At 32.0% G+C, this 21,138-nt stretch overlaps 1 protein-coding gene across 3 annotated transcripts in view; it reads right to left on the bottom strand.

Moving 5' to 3' along the window:
• Positions 1–21,138, bottom strand: part of LOC117793283 (fasciclin-2) — a 121,412-nt gene that overhangs the window by 23,202 nt on the left and 77,072 nt on the right. For all 3 annotated transcript variants that reach the window (XM_034633568.1, XM_034633566.1, XM_034633567.1), the window contains exons 3-4: positions 12,150–12,324; positions 3,150–3,313 (exon numbers count right to left, since the gene is read on the bottom strand). In XM_034633568.1, the coding sequence (XP_034489459.1) occupies positions 3,150–3,313; positions 12,150–12,324 (339 nt within the window). The remainder of the gene's footprint in view (positions 1–3,149; positions 3,314–12,149; positions 12,325–21,138) is intronic.

The raw sequence follows: 21,138 nt of genomic DNA, 5'->3' as shown, positions 1-21,138 counted from the left end.
TAAATGTTGAAACTTGAGTGAAAATTGAATACGAGTATTATTCAAAATTTAGCATATTAAGAGCTGCTTTTTTTTTTTCAGATTTTTCTTGAAAAATCTAGCTATTTTTCGTCCATCTATGCGCTCAAATGGCTATTTTTGCTTTCTAAAAATTTGACAACACTGCTAGCAATGATCTTCTTCCTCTCTCTCTCTCTCTCTCTCTTTGAGTGAATATTGAATACGAGTATTATTCTAAATTTAGCATATTAAAAGCTGCTTTTTTCGGATTTTTCTTGAAAAATCTAGCTATTTTTCGTCCATCTATGCGCTAAAATGGCTATTTTTGCTTTCTAAAAATTTAACAACACTGCTGACAATGATCTTCTTCCTCTCTCTCTCTCTCTCTTGATGTACCTCTCTACCTCTGGCAAACACGACAACCGCTGTGTGGCGTTCCATATCAGAGGCACAAATTGTTGCGTTGCAAAATATTTGATTTCATTTCAAACGCAACGTCGCTTCAATGGAGTTTCGAGTGAACATTTCGAATCTGGCTATAGAATAGCACTCCCTCTTTCTCTCAATCTCCTTCTCGCTCGCTTTCTTTCTCGCTCTACCTCTGTCTTTGTCAGTCTCTTTTGAGGTGTAATTCTTTAGCTGTCCCTCTCTGTAGGAGTTCCTGAGTCTGTAAATTCCCACATGTCGCAACGTTTTCTGTTCTGTTTGGACACTCCAGACGTGGTATGTATTTGGTGTGTGTGTGTTGGGTGTGTGTGTGTGGTGTGAGTGTGCATTGCACACGTTGCCACGTTGGCCAAGTAAAGGTCCTGCTTCTGCCAAGCAGTGTTAAGAGTCCTTCTGCTCTACACTGAGAAAAATATGACACACAAAAATTAGCTATGTCAGTAAAATTATTTTATTGTGTTTTAAGTCCTTTCATGTAATTATGTTTTAAGGACAATTGGTCCTTTGATTCTATGAAATTTTAAAAGTCCTGGTTCTAAAAAAAAAAATTTTAACACGTCTTGTCAGGATGGAACAAATACACTTAAGATTTGCTAATAACAGCATTCTCAAAATTTCAAAAAAAAAATAAACGTTTCTCAACTCAAAAAGCGGCAAATAGGAATTGATTTTAGAACTATGGTTTCTTTGAAAAACAAATCTTAGAATTGAGCGTAGAATTCGTATATGGGTTAACATTTTTTAATATTATTTGGGCCCATAATGTCCGTTCTTGAATTTATTTCATGCTGTTCTTAAAATTTAAAAATAGTTGTCTAGTTTTTTTTCTTCCTATAAAAAATTTGTTAAGATTTAAAGAAACTTTAAAATTCGAATTTTGTCTGCTAGAAATAAGTACATTTTGGAATTAGTACAAGTTTTGAGTGTACTTTAACTAACGTACTTTGATATTTTGCAAACTTGAATTCATCCCAATACATACTTAAAGTATATCAAAAAAATTTTCATTTTAAGATTTCCTCAGTCTGTTTTTGACTTGAATATCTGCTATTTAAGTACGTATAACTTAATTATTTTTTTGAGTGTACTGACCTAAGTGGGTGGTGTTTCAGTGCATGCCGTGTGCACTTTAAATTGCTTAGAAAAATCAATCTCGTAAAAGTTTCTGAGCTGCAGCGCCACCTACACTTATGTGGACTTTTCTAAAGCTTCGCCCAGCAAAGCTAACGAGCCAGCAAACAGGTTTTCTCTCTGTGTGTTAGTGTAATTGTGTGTGTGCGTGTGTGTGTGTGTGTGCGTGCGTGTTTGTATAGTTCCTGTTGTGCCTGCTGCTTATTGGTAACGTCTTTGTTTGGACTCTCTACCATTTTGTACTTCTTTTATGCTTTTACAATACTTGATACTCGATACTCGGTACTCGATACATGCAATCTAATGAAAACCTAACAAGACACGACTGTACTTGACCAAGTGTACACGACAAAAAGCTGTTTGCTCTAATAACATGCACTTGCTCTCGATTTCACTGCCTTTCTCTTGTATTTCTATATATTTTGTGAATTTTATACTCCCATAAAGATTATGAAATAAAGACAGAAATGTTTTCAATAAAGACACTTTATCAACTTAAGTAATGTACATTGCATTTGACAATGTAATCCAATTTTACACTTGTTTTGCTGTTAACAAAGGTGAAAGATGAACACACACACACTCACACACACACACACACACACACACACACACACACACACACACACACACACACACACACACACACACACACATTGTTAAGTTCTTTCATGCAATTTAGTTGGATTTTCGTTGAGAAATTGAATAAACTGTATTGTCTTCTTTTTATCATTTTATCTTCTTTTTTGGAAATGACATTTTAATGATTCATAATTTAATAAAAATAAACTGCATCATTTCACAAAGAAATTTATTTTTACTCTAATTTAATAACTCAAAAAATTTAATTTTATTTGAAAATCTCAATATTAGACTTTAATTAAAAAATTTGGTAATGTTAATTTATTTTAATTAAAAAAATAAAAGTAAAGTTTTGTGTTATAAATGTAATATTTAAACATAAGTTGTATGATTTCAATATAAAATATCATTTTAACTCTTTGTTTATACCTACAAAAATGTTGTAATAATAATATCATTCAAAAATCATAATTTTTGTACCACAAACACTTTTATTAAAAAATTTTTAATGTTGAAAAATAATTACTATTTTATATTTTTAATCTTTATTTTATGTAAGCGTTGTAATTTAGAATCCTAACGATATATAACCTAAATGTAACTTTTTTTGAAATGACACATTCATTCAATAACATTTGGATTGACATTCATTGACATTCATTGACATTCACATTAGTTTTGACACATTAATAAATATGTTTTCAGTGTTGGAAATTCACATGATTTAGTTATTTCACATGTGCAACTTGAGTATTATTTGGCAACCCTATGAATTTGGAATGACAGGTGCATTAAACAATATTTGAATGTAGGTCAACATTCTAAAACTGAAATAAACCAACTTGTGAGCACATAAATCAATTGTCTAACTTTGCAGAGAGAAAGAGAGAGAGAGAGGGAGTTAGGGAGGTAGAGAGAGAGAATATAAGACTGAAAACTTTGTCTATTTGCTGTAGAGTTGTTCATGAAGTTAAAGTATAGTTACTTACCATAAGTTTTAATTGAGACACTGGTCTGAAGTAATTCGGTATTTGCATATGAAGCAGTGCAATAATATTTGCCAGTCATTTCGCTAGACAGGGATGTTATCATCAGAGCCAAACTATCGCCGGGCAGCGTTTCCGTGTACATCGGTGGCTGATTGCGTCCCGTTCTGTGCGGAAAAGAGACAGCAGACAGAGCGAGAGAGAGAGAGGAAGGAATGGAAGAGTTTTATGTTGTATATTAGTACAATATGTTGTTGTTGTTGTTTCGTATATATATAATGTTTATGCTTATGATTATAATAATTGTTATGCGAGCGCATTTTGTTAGTAGATTCTTGTTTTTTCTTTTACAATTTCCTTCGCTTCTTCTGCTTCTGCTTCTTCTTTTTCTACTTCGTTTCACTCATTTGCATGCCACGCATTTCATTTCACATTTTTTTCAGTTTCTTCGAAATGCTTGCGAAATTTACCATAACAATTAGAGAAAATTAAAAGAAAATTGCTTCTATTTTTTTTTTTTTTTTTTGACAACATTTTCATTTGCATTTACCTAACTTTGTTTTTATCTTTTACCAAAAAAACAAAACAAATAGCATTTCATTTAGTCCTAATATCTTTCAAGTCGATGCTGTTTGAGTTTCCAGCAGATAATTCGAGCTTATTTTCAAAATTAACAGTGTTTAGCCTTTGAAATTGCCCCTTTTTTTCTAGTTTTCTTAGCTGATTTTTAAGCCAAGTGTATAAAATTTGTTTTTATTATTAACAATTATTAATATAAATTAAAAGAAATGAAATTAAATTTGTAATCAACTAAAAGTAGGGTCGAAAATTGGGTATGTGGTTTATTAAAAAAACAAATTTGATGTTCTTTTCACTAATATAAAAATGCATTTAAGTGAAATATTTGTGAATAAGAAGCTCTAATTTTTGGAAAACATATTTATTATTTAGTTATCTTATTTAGCATGTGAATGACAAATTCACCGACGGTGAATAAGTGAGAGGAACAGAGTACAGGAGTTTACTCTTATGAGAGAGAGAGTTTGAAAAGCAACTTGGTCAATTAAGCCACGAAAAACCTTAGCTATCTTCACTTGCCATGCACTTGACAACCCTATTTATTAACCGTTTCCTACTCTCTCAGCCATCTTTCAAATAAAACAATTTTCCTACAACTGTTCCCATAATTAGGCTGCAATTCACGAGCATTTCATGCATTACTCTTCAAGTAATTGCACAAATTTCGCAATTAGCGATGACTGCCAGATGCCTGGCAACTCTGCCCAAACACACACACACACACACACACACTCGCACACACTCATGTGTGTGTTTGTGTGACAAACAATTTGGCATTGCATACGCGCAGGCGTTGAGCATTAAAAACTTTTACCAACTGCTGCGCCATTTGCTTTGTTTGCCAATTGGCATTGCTAGGAAATCTCTTAATCTCCCCTCTTCATCACGCTACAAAATTAAAAAAAAAAAAACTAGTGGGAAAGGCTATAGTCGAGATCCCGACCATAGGATACCCATTACTTACTTCGATATATATAAAAGTACTTTCAAAAAAATACTTGTTTTAATATATAATATAATATATAACGTTAATTATCACAAAATATGTATTATATTAAAAACTGTGGTTGTGGTAGCTTTTCGCTATTTGCGGGGGCGGAGGGGGGCGTGGCTTAAATTTGAAACAAACTTGATCTGCTTGAGGTATATAGAAGTCTGTGAGTGAAAGTTTGGTATCTCTATCTCTTATAGTCTCTGAGATCCTTTTGTTCATACAGACAGACAGACAGACAGACGGACAGACGGACAGACGGACAGACGGACAGACGGACATCGCTATATCGACTCGGCTGTTGATGCTGATCATGAATATATGTACTTTATAGTGTCGGAGATGCCTCTTTCTCCCTGTTACATACATTCCAACCAACACAATATACCCTTTTACTTATTTTTTAAGTAACGGGTATAAAAAGTGTTATACTCGTACATAACTATTGAAAGTGGGAGGGGGAGCATGTGGAAAAAAGGCGCACGTATTAATTAATTAAAAAACTTTTTGTTGCGCAAAAACTAAATATGCATAGCGGTTATTATTATGGCTTCACTTTGTAAGCCGAGTTCGCCTCCTTCCCCGCCCACATTCCACACTCCTTAGCCTTTTCCACCTCGGCCACCCTGGCAAAAAAAAATTAAAAAGAGCAAAACTTTCGAGTCAAACGATAATTGAACAGTTTTTTGGGGGCATGGAAAAAGTTTTGAACCCAAAATGATTTTTGGCCAAAGGCAACGACGAGTGGCGAGACATAATTATTATTATTATTATAATTATTATTTTTATATGCTTTTTGTGTTTAAACTTATTTAATGTCAATTTTGATTAATTTAAAATCATTTTTGTCGTTTAATAAATAAATAAATAAGCCTTGAGTAACGTTCCCATTTGTTTGAGATAAACGAGTAACGAGTAACGAGTACGACTCGTAACGAGTTATATGAAAACTAACACGCAAGCTTTGGCATAATTCTTTTTTTTTTATTTTTTTTTGACTCTTTTTGTCATTGTCTTGTTTTTGATTTCAATTTCAGTTCTGGGCAGTCATCAACAAGCCTATATTATACCCTATAAAAGGATTATAAAAAAGTCGCTTACATTTTAAGCGAGGTTTTTTGATAAAAAAAGCGTCGCTGCTTGCTGATAAAAATATATAGAACACGTTCTATTTTCAATGGTTTTTTATGACGGTTAAAGCATTTTGGTTTGACAAATGGCAAATTCACCGACGGTGAAAAAGTGCCTTACGGATACTTTACCCACTTAGAGTCTACAACAAATCGAGTAGAGCGCTAACCCAACATTACAGGGTGTCTTTTTAGCAGTTTAGCACTGTTACTTGCACTTTTTGATTATTTTCCGCTCGCTATGCACTTTTTGAGGTTATCATAACTTTGTTTACACATTTTAGTTACTCTAAGGCACCTATTTGAGCAAAGAGTTCAATTGATACAGCAATGGAGCCATGAGTTTAAGTGTAAACACTTAAAAGGTGTCGCTAATAGAAAAGCTGTTAGTTCGATAAATTTATCGATAGATTAAAAAAAAAAAAATTCATTGTATTTTTTAAAATTTCATTCATTTTTGACAGAATTCTAAACATAAAACTGCAGTTGACAATTAAAAATTGCATAGTCAGCTCAAAGTGGATAATTTAAGCAACTGTTGCACTTAAAACACTATCGATAACTTTATCGATACTTAAGTTTAGCTGCTGTGGGCAAGTCTATAGCATTTTCAAATAACTTGGGACATTGTTAGTGTATTTAATCCGCGGCTTTTGAGTTGCAACCAGTTGTGACTACTGTTTTTACGACTGTAATTGGTTTTATATATTGTGAGAGTTTCGTGAGCTTATGTGTGTGTGTGTGTGTGTTTGTTTAGTGTGTGTGTGTTTGTGTGTGTGTGAAGGCAACCTGCGTTCGATTTGAGAATTGCAATTGTTGCCAAATGCAAGAAAAAACCGGTTTGCTATTTGTTTGTCTTGCACACACACACAAATGCACACACACACACACACACACATACATATATATATATAAAACTCGTTTCTGCGCCCAAAATTATGCTAACAAAAGCCGTCGACGACAATGCAAAAATAATAAAAAAAAAAACCAAGTAGGAATACGAAAAGAATAACGTTCGACAAAAAATACGAAAATAAGAAGAAGAACGCTAGGGAAAAAAAATATGAAAAACTGTTGAAAAACTGTTGAAAAACAAAATCGCAACCGCATCGCAGAGCAAAAGACATTTGGGAAAAATGTTTGCTGCATATTTGCGTTGGATTTTTTAATATTGCGCCAAAACGGTGTGGAGAAAAGAGTGGAGCGCAGTGGAAAAAGCAGCAGAAATGGCAGGGGTTAAGTCAGGGGTGGGTGGGAAAATGGCTGTTCTAGGGGAAAGCCAAACAAACAAGAGCGAAAAACAGTTACGCATACGTAAAAATCAAATTTTTGAATGTCTTCAGAAAATGTGAAGGCCCAAAATTGTTGAAAAGAGCGCAAAGAGGAAAAGAAAGCATTGGAGAATGCGAGCTGAACAGGAAGACGCCATTTTGGCGCCTCAGGGGAATGCTATGACGATTTTTGATTGCATTTCTTTGGCTTAGAGAGGCGAATAAAGATGTCGTTGTTGGCATTGTTATTGAATGGGCCAAAATGGCAGAGAATTGTGCGAAGGCAGAGAGAAAGAACCAGAATATAGGGTGGGGTATTCATCTTACAAAACTGTCAAATTAAAAGTCTTTAAGTCAAGTGCAAGCTCAAATCGAAGTTATAGCAATATGGCCAAAAGCAACGCACAAATTACAGCAAAAGAAGTTGAGATAATGGCAAAGAAAAGCTGAATGATAGAAGAAAACAGAGGAAGGGAGAGTGAGAGAATAAAGCTTGAATAAAGAATATTTTTTTAGACTGCTTACAGTATAATTAACACAATTTAAGTGAGCAACTAAAGGAATAGATAGGACTAAGAAAGTTTTCAAAATTAATTTATCTCCAAGAAAATTAGGAGAAAAAAGTTATGTAGAAATACAGTAAAATATTTAAACGAAATTATGTCTAAAAATAACAAATTATCGAATGTTCTTAAGGGTCATAATAAAGTCTTCGGCATACAATTAAATTGTAGGTACTCATTTTAAAACCAAGCCAAAAAAATTCCAAAGTACTCCAATGTTCCAGAATTTACTTTCTGCCAATTCAACAAATTTGCTTTGAGTACTCTTTTAATTTTAAGTGTAGCATACCTCATTTAAATGCTTATAATTACACAGTATCTGCAGCGCAGTTCAATAGTTCAGTTCTGAACACGCAGCTGGCAAACTGGCAGCTGGCCAAGTTAAGAGGAGTCGATGTCAGCCGCAGAGAACTATTGCCAACTTAATCGCTTTAATTAACTCAAACTCGAGTCGTCGGCTGAAAAACGGACATTTTTGGGAGGACTACACTGAAAAAAACGGACCAACTACTAAAATCAAGAACATTCATCTTAAGTATTTTGTTTTTAAAATAAGATTATTTTAAGACCAAATTACTTAAACTAAAATTATTTATCTAAAACATCTTAAGATCTTAATATAAGAATAAAAATTTTAAATTGGTAGGCAAGTATAAATAGGTACTATTTCGTATTAAACAAATGGTGGCGGTTCGAATCCCACTCGTAACAAAATAAAATAACATTTATAAGATTACTAAAACAGAATAAAATATAAATAAATTAAAATTTAAAAATAAAAAAAATTAGAAATATAAAAAATAATTTTTATTGATTTTATTTTTTAATTTTAATTTTAAGAACATTTATTCTTAAAATAAGAAGTTGGTCTTATTTAAAATGTTCTTAAAATCAAGATGTGTTCTCTTAATTTAAGAATTTTATGTTTTAGACCAAAAATCTTAGTTCTGAGACCAAAATCTTGATTATAGAGCACTTTTTTTATCAGTGCAGTACCCTAGTACCCTAGGCTGTGGGGTATGAGTTTGGATTTTTGGGGTTTCGGCTGTGTTTTTGTGGGTTTCTGTGGATTTTGTGCCCGGTTTGGCAGCTTAATTACATTTCGCGCCTGCAAGTATGCAACTCGATGCTGCAACGCGGCCTGTCGACCAAACTTCATTTCAGCATTTCTCCCACTGCGTATTGTGTGGGCGTGACCTCAAACACACAACAGAAAAAAAAAACAAGTAACAGCTTTATAGTCTGGTTCTCGACTGGAAAATACCCTTTACTCCTATTAAATGCATATTTTTGCGTTCCTTAGAAACTTAATACAGGCATAACTTGCGTTATATATAACCGATCTTGAAAAAACTGAATAGGAAAGTATAACTAAAATGATTCTATGTTGAAAATTGTGGTTGTAGTGCAATTTATAACTGATACAATATACCCTGTCACTCTACGACTAGCGGGTATACAAATATAGACCAAAGCGAACACAAAACAATCTGCGTAGGGGTGCAAAGCAAGCAGAGTTGCCAGGCTTCAGTTTATTTCAGATTTCGGGCCTGCCAAATTAAATATTGCAGTCCAGTTTTTGGGCACCGAGTTTTGTGCGTGCATCGAGCAAATTGAAAAGTTGCCAAGCCGCATAACAATTTGTATGTGCGTGTGTGTGTGTGTGTGTGTGTGTGTGTGGGAGTTTCGACCTGCTCTAGGGTCAGAGTAACGTTCATTAAGTTGAGCACGGAGTAAAAATACTCAACGAAATACCGTAGAACGTTTGAAATTGGCACAAAAAAAAAAAGCATCCGACAAATTCTGGAATTTGTGTATGTTACTTTTAAGAGCCGCTAACTATTCGTATAACCCTCGCTGACTATAATTGATTTAAAGAAATTTATAGGCCATTTGCATGGCACAACAGTGTTGGATAATTCCCAACGCATTGCATTTAATGAAATGTGACAGAAGTTGCGAAACAATATTCCGAAATTCAGGTTAATTGTCACGCAATACTTGAACAAAGAGTGAGTAAGGAAAGACAGCGAATAAGGGCAATAAAAGTGAGCTACAATAAATAAACTGTCAGACAAATGTCTTCGTCTTCGCTCTTCCCTAGACAAATTAATTAACACGATTTCAAACTCGTGACACGCCGCAAAACTGCACAAATTTTGATGAAATCAATTGGGAAATCTTTTTTCCTTTTGGCTTATTTAGGTTTTTTTTTCAGGTTGTGCATCTTCATTTTAAATTTTCTACTGATTGCAATTTTTCCTTGGCAATCCAATTAAAAATAGCAGAAGAAAATTCTTTACTTCATTAGCTTCTTTTAGTTATTTGCGATTAATTGCAGTTTTTTTAAGGTTACTTTATTTTTCATATTGAATTTGCTTTCCCTTGTTAAGTGTGCTGCGCTTAAGTCTAGCAGTGTTGCCAAGTTCTTAAAGGATAAAAGTAGCTAAAAAACTGAAACATTTTTTTATATCCATTTTTTCAATCACTTATAATAAATCAGTTTAGTCTTATTCGACAAGATCCTCATACATCTCAATTTAAACGTTAATTTTAATCGATTTGCAAAACTAAGTTTTTATTTTTAATTCTCTAGTTTTAAAGTTAAAATTTGTGTTCAAATTTTAACGAATTTTTAAATGAAATTAAATTTAACTAAATCATACAGCTTCTTTTTAAGGAAAAAATGCATATGAGCCAAAAATGTATATTTAAAATAGCCAGATTTTCGGCTAACTGCAAATTTAAACTATTTTTAGCAATCAAACTTGGAAAATAGAATAGAGCTAGCTATAAAATAGCTAAGTTGGCAACAGTAGACTCTAGCTGAATTATGTTAAGCTGGCTGCGCTTTGCTATTTCACAAGGATGTTAAGTTGGCTGCTCTTGATTATGCCTTAAGTGAGTTAAGTTGGCTGCACTTGACTATACTTCACTATAAATACCAGTTAAATTGGCATCGACTTGAGTATATTTAGTTGGCTGCACCTGGCTGCCTTTTTCTTGCTGTTTAAGCCAGTTAAGTTGGCTGCGCTGGACTAAAAAGCGAGTAAAAAATTGGACCCTAATTGGAAAATCTTTGGCTTTAAATAAATCGAATAATTGCTAAATCTGATTTCTGCTCGATTAGTTTCACTTAAGCATTATCAAATGTATTATTCACAAAACATTTTTCATGCTTACAACTACAACATTCAATTAACGATTAACGATTAATGACTGCGTATCAATTTAATTTCAAAATAATCAAACCCGATAGAATGTGTGTGGAATATGAGGAACTAACTGTCAATGCAGTTGGTTAGTACACTAAAGGAACTAGTTACGTTACGATAATTACGTTACGTTGCGTTACGCTACGTTACGTTACGTTACAAGATTATATGGCATGAGAGCAGCTTTTTGAATTATATTTATTTTGCATGATAACTGATGCGTTTGTGAGGGGATGTTTTAAAATTGGTGAACGGGTGTATGTTTTTAGGGGGAAAAGGATGGATGCTACGTTACGTATAAGACAGGGTGTGCAAATAAGACCCTTTTTTATGTGAAAACAAAATTTTAGCTCATATTTTTCAATCAAAAAATAATAATTAAAATTATGATTTCAATTTTTCAATTCTAATTTTCAATAAAAAGTAAAAGTTATTTTTCAAATTTTAAGATAATTTTAATTCTTATAAAATAAAAACATGATATAACTTATTTATAAATTTTTTTTGATAAAATTAACAAGTTATTTTTCAATATTTAGGGTTAAAATAAAAAAGTGGTTTTTCTATTTTTAAAATAAAAAAAAACCCTTAAATTTTTATTATTAATAACTATTATTATGGATTTTAAAAATCAAAAATTGAAAATGATGAGTTAAATTATAATTTTTTTAAAATAAAAAATGATATTTGATATATTTTTTTATTGAAAAATTGTAGCTAAAATTCATTTATATAATAAAAATAAGTCTTATTCGAGAGCCCTGAAATAAGACCTAAAAAATGAGGCAATTGCTGATCACAAATACAACAATAATAAAAGAAAACAAACACAAACAAAATAGAAACATGCCGGCAAACAAAAACAACGCAGCTTGAAGGAGGCGTAGGGTAAAAAAGGGGGCGGGGCTGTTATTGTTGTTGTTGTTGCTGTTGTTGCAGTTGCAGTTATTTCTACGCAAACGTAACGAACTTTAGTTGTTGTTGTTGTTGTTGTTGTTGTCGGCACTTACACATTCTTTTTATTCCCCTTGGAATCATAAAGTGGATCATAATTTTTCCTACAGAAAGTACATACAAATAACAAAGTTGTGTGTGTGTGGGTGTGTGTGTGTGTGTGTGTGTGTAGAAAATTATAGAATACAAAAAAAGGAAATACACACACACACACACACACACCAATTGTTGTGCGCCTTTTGGCTATGCTACACAAAAAATTCATTTTACAGTCAGCGCCAGCAGTTGGCGCACACTTACGGCTTGGGTAATATGGTGTTGTTCATATTATCCTTCCACTGCAGATCGGTGACAAGCGCTTGATCCGGCACATTGGGTCGACAGGTCAATATTAGGGGCTTTCCCACCGGTTTCCTTTGCTCCGACTGCTTTGGGAATATCTCCAATGTGGGCGTGGCCTGTGCACTGCTCAACTCTGTAAAAGAGAGAGAAAAAAAGAAGGAATCGTTATAATTTGTGTTTTTTTGTGATTAATCGTTTTTTTATACACCCTAGAATAAAAGGAATACTTTTCAGGGACGGTAAATAATGATTTTTTTGTACTTCCAAAAATTATAAAATAGTAGTAACTTTCAAAAAGCATTAAATATACCATTAGTTAATTATTAGGGTACAAGGAATATCAAGGAATAATTATTATTTTATAAGTTTTATATTGTTTGCTTAATGTTTTTTTATATACACCCTAGAATTATGTAAGCTCTAAATGGAATACTTTTTAGGGACGGTAATAAATGATTTTTTTATATTTTTTTTTGTAATTAATAAAATTATTAACTAATAGTAACTTGAAAAAAGCGTTAGGTATAATACTAGTTTATTATTAGGGTATAATATATATCAAGGAATAATTATTATTTTATGAGTTCTATTTTTTTTGCTACAAAATTATGATTTTTTACTATATTTGAATTAAGCAAGAAAAACAAATAAATATCTTATGATGTATATTTTTTAGATAAACAGTAAAAATTAAAAAAAAAAAACCATATGTGGGAAAATAAATAGATACTGTACACGTAAGTACAGAAAAGTAGCGCTCGTTACATTATTTATTAAATTTATTAAAAAAAACACATATTTAAGGGTATCAATTAGTCACCACGCTGCTTTTTAATAATTTTTTTTGTGTTTTTTATTCTTTTTATAGTATTTTTATTTTGTGTTTTTTTCTTCTTTTTATAGTATTTATATTTCTTGTACGTGTGTGAGTAATTTAAATTTAAATTAATTTTAAATGCCACTTGGCCATACAGCTAAAAGGGCGTACTTGCTGAGGGGCGTGGCATGGCACATCTGCAAACAGACAATGGCACAACATTATCCCTGCCAATGTGTGTGTGTGTGTGTGTGTGTAAATTATTAATTAAAATAACCATTTGTTCAGAGAAAAGGAGAGAAATGTGCAATTTTACATGAAATTATCATAATAAGCAATAATAAAATGCATTTGGGTTGCAGACTGCTCGGCATAGTTGGCAACTCTTAGCTCAATATAACCTCACATTAAATAGTTTAGGGTTTATACCGCAGTTTTTTTTTATTCAGCAAGCTTTTTTTAGTGTTGCTTATTTGTTGCTAATAAAGAGCTCGTTGTGCAGTTTGCATTGTTTTATTTAAAGTTGAGCTTTTTATATTATATCTCAAATATTGTTGCTCATTGTGGCAACTCTGGAAATTTATTTGCAAGAGAATCTGCTTTATTTTTCTTCTAATATTCACACTTAAAAAAAAAATGTAATTAAGTTTGTATGCGAAAAAACTTTTACGAATGCGATATAATAAGGAATTGAAGAAGAAGAGAGGTTTAAAAGTGAGATGGAGTTATTAGAGAAGTAGAATTTGCATTCTATGCTATAAAGTATTGCTTAGATTCTTTTAAGCCACACTGCAGAAAAAATGTTAGAGTAGTTTACTAAAAATGTAGTAAAAATTGGTAATAAATAATATAAATAAATAATAAAATAAATTTTACTGATTGCAAGTGTTATTTTCGTAATTTTTAAATACAAAATTATAATAAAATAATAACAATTTTTGCAATTTGTTTTTTAGAACCCATAACAGTTACGGTCGCAGGTTATAATTCCCAAACAGTTCTCGCTTTGCTTAGCTATGTAAATGCTTTTGTAACCAGCTTTTTTGTGCTGCTTGCCACAAACTGTGGCAAGTTGCATGGAAGCACAGTAAGTGAGAGAGTGAAAGAAAAAAAAAACAAGTTGGAGCATTGTGTTCTTAAGCTTTCACTAATTGCGGTCAATTAGGGGAAGGAACCCTTTGCATGAGGTCAGGGATAATAAAATGCCATTCAAGTTCAGCAACTTGAGAAAAACTTGCTGTCAAGTGTTGTTGTTGTTCTCGTTGTTGTTGTTGCTGGTGTCATTTTCATTTTGTATTTTGTATTTTCATGGACATTACAATTAAATGTCTTTGGCTATTTGTTTGACACTTTATTGAAGTTGTTCCTTCAGTTGTGCCTTCAAAAGCTAAAGTCATCTCATTAAGGCTCAGCCAAGAAGTTGTCTTTGTTCTGCATTGGCTGACTAGGGAAGGGGGTAAATGGGGCAGGGGGTGGCAGGGGGTTAAGGTTGGAGAAGCCTGCGGTTAATGTGCGGCACTTAAGACTGAAATTTATGTTTTGTACAACGGTCAGCTGTTTCTCCTCCTCCTCCTCCTCATCTTCTTCTTTATCTTCTTGTTCTTCTGGCTAAACAGCAGATAATGTGGCACGGTCATGTGGCACATGATGCTGCCCCTGCAACGCATTTATCTCTCAACTTTATGGCTAATGCCAATCCCCTCCCACTCCACTACCCACCAGCCACTTCATCTTAAAGAGTTGCCACCGTTTTGCAATGCGGTTTTTGCCCATCATCAAATTGTGAATGCTACCCAAAAAAAAAAATAAAAAAAAACACGGAACAGATTCTCACAGTGCACACTCGAGTGCATTATTCATTTAATGTAAACGAGTGCACACAACACTCACACACACTCACACTCACACGCATTTGTGAGTGCCACTTTGATACGCATTTTCCCTACGCTTATTTTAATACACTTTCTTTACGAAAAGGATAACAAATTAATAACAAATAAAATTTTTATTCATTTTATTAATTACAAAACAAATTTTTTTGTTTATTTTTTATAATACAAATTTTAAATTTGATTTTTAATTATTTTTTATATCGTATATTTATAATTATTAATTATTATTTCATTATATAATTTTTGATCCAATAATAAGAGCTATTTTTCTATTTTTAAATAAACATAAAAATTGGCCTTGTAAATATTTCATATAAAATGTTTCGTTTTATTGGTCCCTATTTGATATTTCTTAAAATAAAACAAAATATAGACTATATGAGTTTGAACAAGTTTTTGCGCTGTCTCCATATTAAGTTGTGCATATCTATTATAATACTATTTTCAATATCTGGTATCTGGTATCTTTTATTCACAATTAGCTACGTTGTGTGAAAATTTCAGCCTCCTAGGACTTATGGTTTGGTCTGTGCAATGATCAGTCAGTGAGTGAGTGAGTCAGGACAAAGTGTTTTATATATTAAGATTGATCTATTTTAAAAATTTCAAAAATTCTATATCGTTTATTCACAATTAGGTACGTGGTGTGAAAATTTCAGCCTCCTAGGACTTATGGTTTGGGCTGTGCAATGATCAGTCAGTGAGTGAGTGAGTCAGGACAAAGTGTTTTATTTATTTAGATTAATCTATTTTAAAAATTTCAAAGTTTCATTCTAAAAATAACACTTTAATTTTGACTTTTGAAATAAAATTGCTTTTATTTCGTCTATAAGTATTTATGATTATTTTATTATTTTACATTTTCCACTATTTTTGCTCTTTATTAGTGTATTTGCTGTTCGTCAGTGATGAAAAACTTAATTGTGCCTTCTCGTTTACATTTTGTTTTATGAGTATTTTTTGTTGTTGCTCTTTTTGTTGCTGTTGTTGTTTGTTTGTTTGTTTGTTTCTTTTGCTGGGCAAAATGAATAAATTGTGGTCTATGGCATTAAAACTGAGCGCAATGCCAAAAAGCAGCGTCAAGTGGCTCGCAAAATTAAATATGAGAAATTTATATGCAACGCTGCTTTTCTTTTTGCATGCAATTAATGTGTGCTGCAAAATGGCGCCACCAGCAACAACAGCAACAACAACAACAACAACAATCACAACAAGAAGTATAATGAAAAGAAGAAGCAAGGAATTCTAATAAAGTCATAACTAAATTAAAATGCTCTTTATAAATGCTAAAGTGAAGCATAGAATATGAAAGTTAATATAAATTGCGTATTTTTCATAAGCTTAAATTAGTAGTAGTAGTAGTAAAAGTAGTAGTAGTAGTAGTAATAGTAAAAGTAGTAGTAGTAGTAGAAGTAAAAGTACTAGTAGTGGTAGTAGTAGTAAAAGTAGTAGTAGTAGTAGTAGTAGTAGAAAAAGTAGTAGTAGTAGTAGTAGTAGTAAAAGTAGTAGTAGTAGTAGAAAAAGTAGTAGTAGTAGTAGTAGTAGTAGTAGTAGTAAAAGTAGTAGTAGTAGTAGTAGTAGTAGAAAAAGTAGTAGTAGTAGTAGTAGTAAAAGTAGTAGTAGTAGTAAAAGTAGTAGTAGTAGTAGAAGTAAAAGTAGTAGTAGTAGTAGAAGTAAAAGTAGTAGTAGTAGTAGTAATAGTAAAAGTAGTAGTAGTAGTAGAAGTAAAAGAATACTATAGTAGTAAAGTAGTAGTAAAAGTAAGAAAAGTAGTAATGTGAATGTAGAAAAAAGTAGTAATAGTGAGTAAGTGAAATAGTAAAAGTAGTAGTAAAGTAGTAGTAGAGAAAAAGAAGTAGTAAGTAGTAGTAGTAGTAGTAGTAGTAGTAAGTGAGAAAGTAGTAAAAGAAAGTAAATGTAGTAAATAATAATAGTAGAAAAAAAGTGAAGTAGTAGTAGTAGAAGTAAAGTAGTAGTAAGTAGTAAAGTAGTAGTAGTAAGAAGTAAAGTAAAAGAAGTAGTAGTAGAGTAAATAAAAGTAGTATTGTGTAAAGTAGTAAAAGTGTAGTAGTAGTAAAAGTAGTAGTAGTAGTAGTAGTAAAAAGTAGTAGTAGTAGTAGTAGTAAAGTAGTAGTAGTAGTAGTAGAAAAGTAGTAGTAGTAGTAAAAGTAGTAGTAGTAGTAGTAGTAAAAGTAGTAGTAGTAGTAGTAGTTTTATTTTGGGAGATACTAGTATTAGATACTAGAACTTATTTTTCCTTTCTATAAAATATTTAAGTTAATGTTATAATTGAAACTTTTTTTTTAAAAATTCTCTTCAATAATTTTTGTTCTAACTTCGTTTATAATCTTAGTTTTTAATGCAGATTTAAGAACTTTTTAATTTGACAGTCTCTTATAAATTTTTTTTGCAACATTATGATACTAAAAATAATAATAATAAAATACTTGCTAATCTTTTGGATTCTGAAATTTAATCACAGCTAATTTGCAGCGCAGAGAACTCGACTGAAGTGTATTGTTGTGCTAATATGCCGCACTTTGTAGGGTGCAAGTTGAGCGCTTCAAGCTCGGCGACGGCTGTTGCACCGGGCGTATGCTTAATTTATATTTATTTTATTTTAAATGCATGCTGCATAAATAAAGGCGCACTCACCACACACACACACACAAACACACACACACAGGCTTTATCTTTTGTGCACTCTGTGGGTGTGTGTGTGTGTGTGTGTGTGTGTGTGTGTGTATGTATGTGTAGGTGTGAGTGGTTTTTCCTGTGCCGCATAAATAAACAAGCGGTTAAGAATTATCGTGGACAGACGCTGGCGATATGGCAACGCTGTCACAGCACTGTCGAAATGCAAGAGAGCAGCAGAGAGAAAGAGAGAGAGAGAGAGAGAGAGAAAGTGGGATAGAGTAAGGAAAAGCCGGCTCACATTTGGCCATATGGCATTTCCTTTTTCGACGTCCTTCGTTTCATTTAATTCATGGCGAGCAACGAGAAAATATTGTTAAAAAACAATTAACAATTGCACATTAAAATTACACATAAAAAAGGGCAAATTAACTCACACACACAAGCAAACACACAGACACACACATACAGACACTCGAACATTGATCATTGCATTCAAACTTTAAGTCCAGCAAATTATGCGCATTAAATAGGTTACATTAAAGGGTATCAAGCAGTTGAGTAAACAGATAGATTTCACTGATGAAAACAAAAACAATTAAAAAATTAATTAATATTCATATTAAATATTTCACTAACAAAGTAATAAGAGAATTATTAAAAAATACTCAAATATGTGAATATTTCTTTAATTTTTAAGAATTTCAATTTCTTGACGCCTTTTCTATGAGATAATTGTTGTCACAAAACTTGGACAAAGAATTATTAAAAATTTATTGTTTTAGACAAAGAAATTAATTTAAAGATGTAGATAGTTTCGCGGCCATAACTATTTAGGCATACATTTTATAATATATCATAAATTACCAATAAAATACAATTTTTTTTCCCCATCAACTTTTCTTTCTTTGTGCATTATAATCGCATTTGAAAAATAAAGGCTTCAACTCTTGGCACACACATAGAATAATATTTAAGCTTTATATTCTACATATTTCATAATGATTGAGTGTAGGTACATTGAATAAAAGAGTAATGAACAGAGAAGTTTAGTTAGTCAACTAAGAGTAAGAGCAGACACAAAATAGACGAAAAAATAGCAAAAATTATAATTAATTAAGAATTTTTAGATATTTTTCTAAATCTTCAACAACTTGATAGTGATTTTATATAGTTAAAAGTGTATTTTATTTTATTTTATTTTATTTTATTTTATTAATTTTTACTCATTTTTAGTTCTTCAATTATTTTTTTTTTTTTTTTAATTTCGTTTGTTCTATTATTATTTTATTACAAACTGCTAGTTTAGCACACTCTCAACTAAAATATTATTAGTAGCTAGTATTTTTTTTATAGATTTTTTTTAAAAGTATTTTTTATGGCTTGTGCAAGTTAAAATTAATATTTGTTTGCGCCAAAAAGTTTTTGCGCCAAAACGAACCACCAAAAATGTTGATTTATGTAATTCCCCCTCGGTGCATATACCCTAAAAGTGCCCTCCACCTGCACTTTGCTTAGTTGGCTAGCAAAAGTTAGTTTTGAATTATGGCACAAAAATGGTTACCAAAAATACAAATAAAAAAGCAGAAAATGCGTAAAAAGCGTCAGGCAAATATTGTGCAGCAATATTGAGCTGCCATTTAAACAGTCCACTTCCTCAGTCACCCAATTCTTCCCTCTTTAAGACACACATTTCAAATCTAAGACGTGCTCAAGTGCCTGCCACGCCCATTAATGGGCGTTTGAGGTGTATTTGGCATTGACCAGAGGGGTGTTAAATTTGGGCCCCCAGCTTATGCCACTTATGCAGCTAGATCAAACGGCCGTCGGCGTTGCCAGATTGTCGCACAAGTGTCGATCGAGTGTGTGAAAAAGGCGCTCAACAATTTGCGCAAAATTCGTACACAGCAAAAAAAAAAGAAGAAATTATTCTAAAATTCATGTTTAAAATTCATTTAATAATATTATTTTAAATAAGCACAATATACGTATAAAACAAGGCTGTAAACCTCCGAAATTTTGTTAAAGCTTCGGTTCGGCGGTTCGAGCCTTAGAGCAAGACATCGGTTAGGCTCGCGAATTGGTTTATATACCACGTGAACCCAAGGTTTGGGTTCGAACCTTGGTTCAATTTCATAAAAAAAAATATTTGTATTGTTTTACATTTTCTCCAAATTTTGTACTAACAAAATATTTTTTTTTAAGAAATCAAATTTTGATTATAATTTAAATTTATTTGAAGATTTAAATATGATTTATTTTAATCCGAAGTCTCAAATAATTGCGTTATATTGGAAAACCATAAAATTTGTGTAATAATTTATTTTTCGAATCGCAACTTTTATTTTAGAAAGCGGTTCGGTTTAGGTTCGAGTTTGCAAAGTAAATAACTTCAAGGGTTCGGTTTATGATCCGGTTCAGGCTGCTTAAAAGCTCGAACCGAACCGGTTCTACTGAATCCGGTTCAGAACCGGTTTGCAGCCTTGGCATAAAGTGAAATATTTAGAGAGTTTAAGAAAATTTGAGCTAACTAAAACTAGTTATAGAAGCCCAAAAATCAAAATATTACTTATAAAAATTTAGTTTAAATGAAGTAATTTGTACAAACTTTAGAATTGAAGCGTTAAATACTTGAACCAACTGGAAAAATTAGTAAAGATTGCTTAAAATCCAAATATTACTTACAAAAATTTAGTTTAAATGAAGTATTTTGTACAAACTTTGGAATTGCTTTTATGCCGAAAATGCGTTGAAAAAGTCAAAGAAAATATTTAAATATTTGAACTAACTAAAAAAAGTTATTATAGAATGCTGAAAATCAAAATATTACTTGTAAAAATTTAGTGTAAATTAAGTATTTTGTACTTGGTTTAAGATATTCCGAGACTTTTAGAGTTTTGACAAGCTTTGCAATTGATTTTATGCCGAAAAGTCAAAGAAGGCTTAAATATATGAACTAACTAAAAAAAGTTATTATAGAATGCTGAAAATCAAAATATTACTTACAAAAATTTAGTTTAAATGAAGTATTTTGTACAACCTTTGGAATTGATTTTATGCCGAAAACGCGTTGAAAAAGTCAAAGAAAATATTCAAATATTTGAACTAACTAAAAAAATTATTATAGAATGCTGAAAATCAAAATATTACTTGTAAAAATTTAGTGTAAATTAAGTATTTTGTACTTGGTTTAAGATATTCCGAGACTTTTAGAGTTTTGACAAGCTTTGCAATTGATTGTATGCCGGAAAACCATTTAAATTTTTTCCGGTGTATTTCCCCAAGGGCGGCAGGGGGGCGTGTCATGATTTGCTTGTTGAGAATATTCGTAATAAACATTAGAGGCGCCGCCAAGTATGTTGCAAAGACATGTTTGGCATATTTGATGGCATACTTTTGTGGCATGTGCCGCACATTTGATGAGGAGTGTAGAAGGCTGGCAGGGGGAGGGAGAGGGAGGAAGGGGACTCTGTCTGCTTTACTTGCCAGTCACATGTGCAAGCGTCGCAATCTGCTCAAATTTCAAGTTTTTATTTGCACTCGTTAGGCATTTTTTTTTTTTTTACCAGCATTTGGCATTCAAACATGTTGCATACTTTTGTGC

Source organism: Drosophila innubila, chromosome X, assembly GCF_004354385.1.
Source record: "Drosophila innubila isolate TH190305 chromosome X, UK_Dinn_1.0, whole genome shotgun sequence".
NCBI classification, from domain to species: domain Eukaryota; kingdom Metazoa; phylum Arthropoda; class Insecta; order Diptera; family Drosophilidae; genus Drosophila; species Drosophila innubila.
The sequence above is the reverse complement of the archived record's forward strand: the minus strand, read 5'-3'. Positions and strand labels throughout refer to the sequence as shown.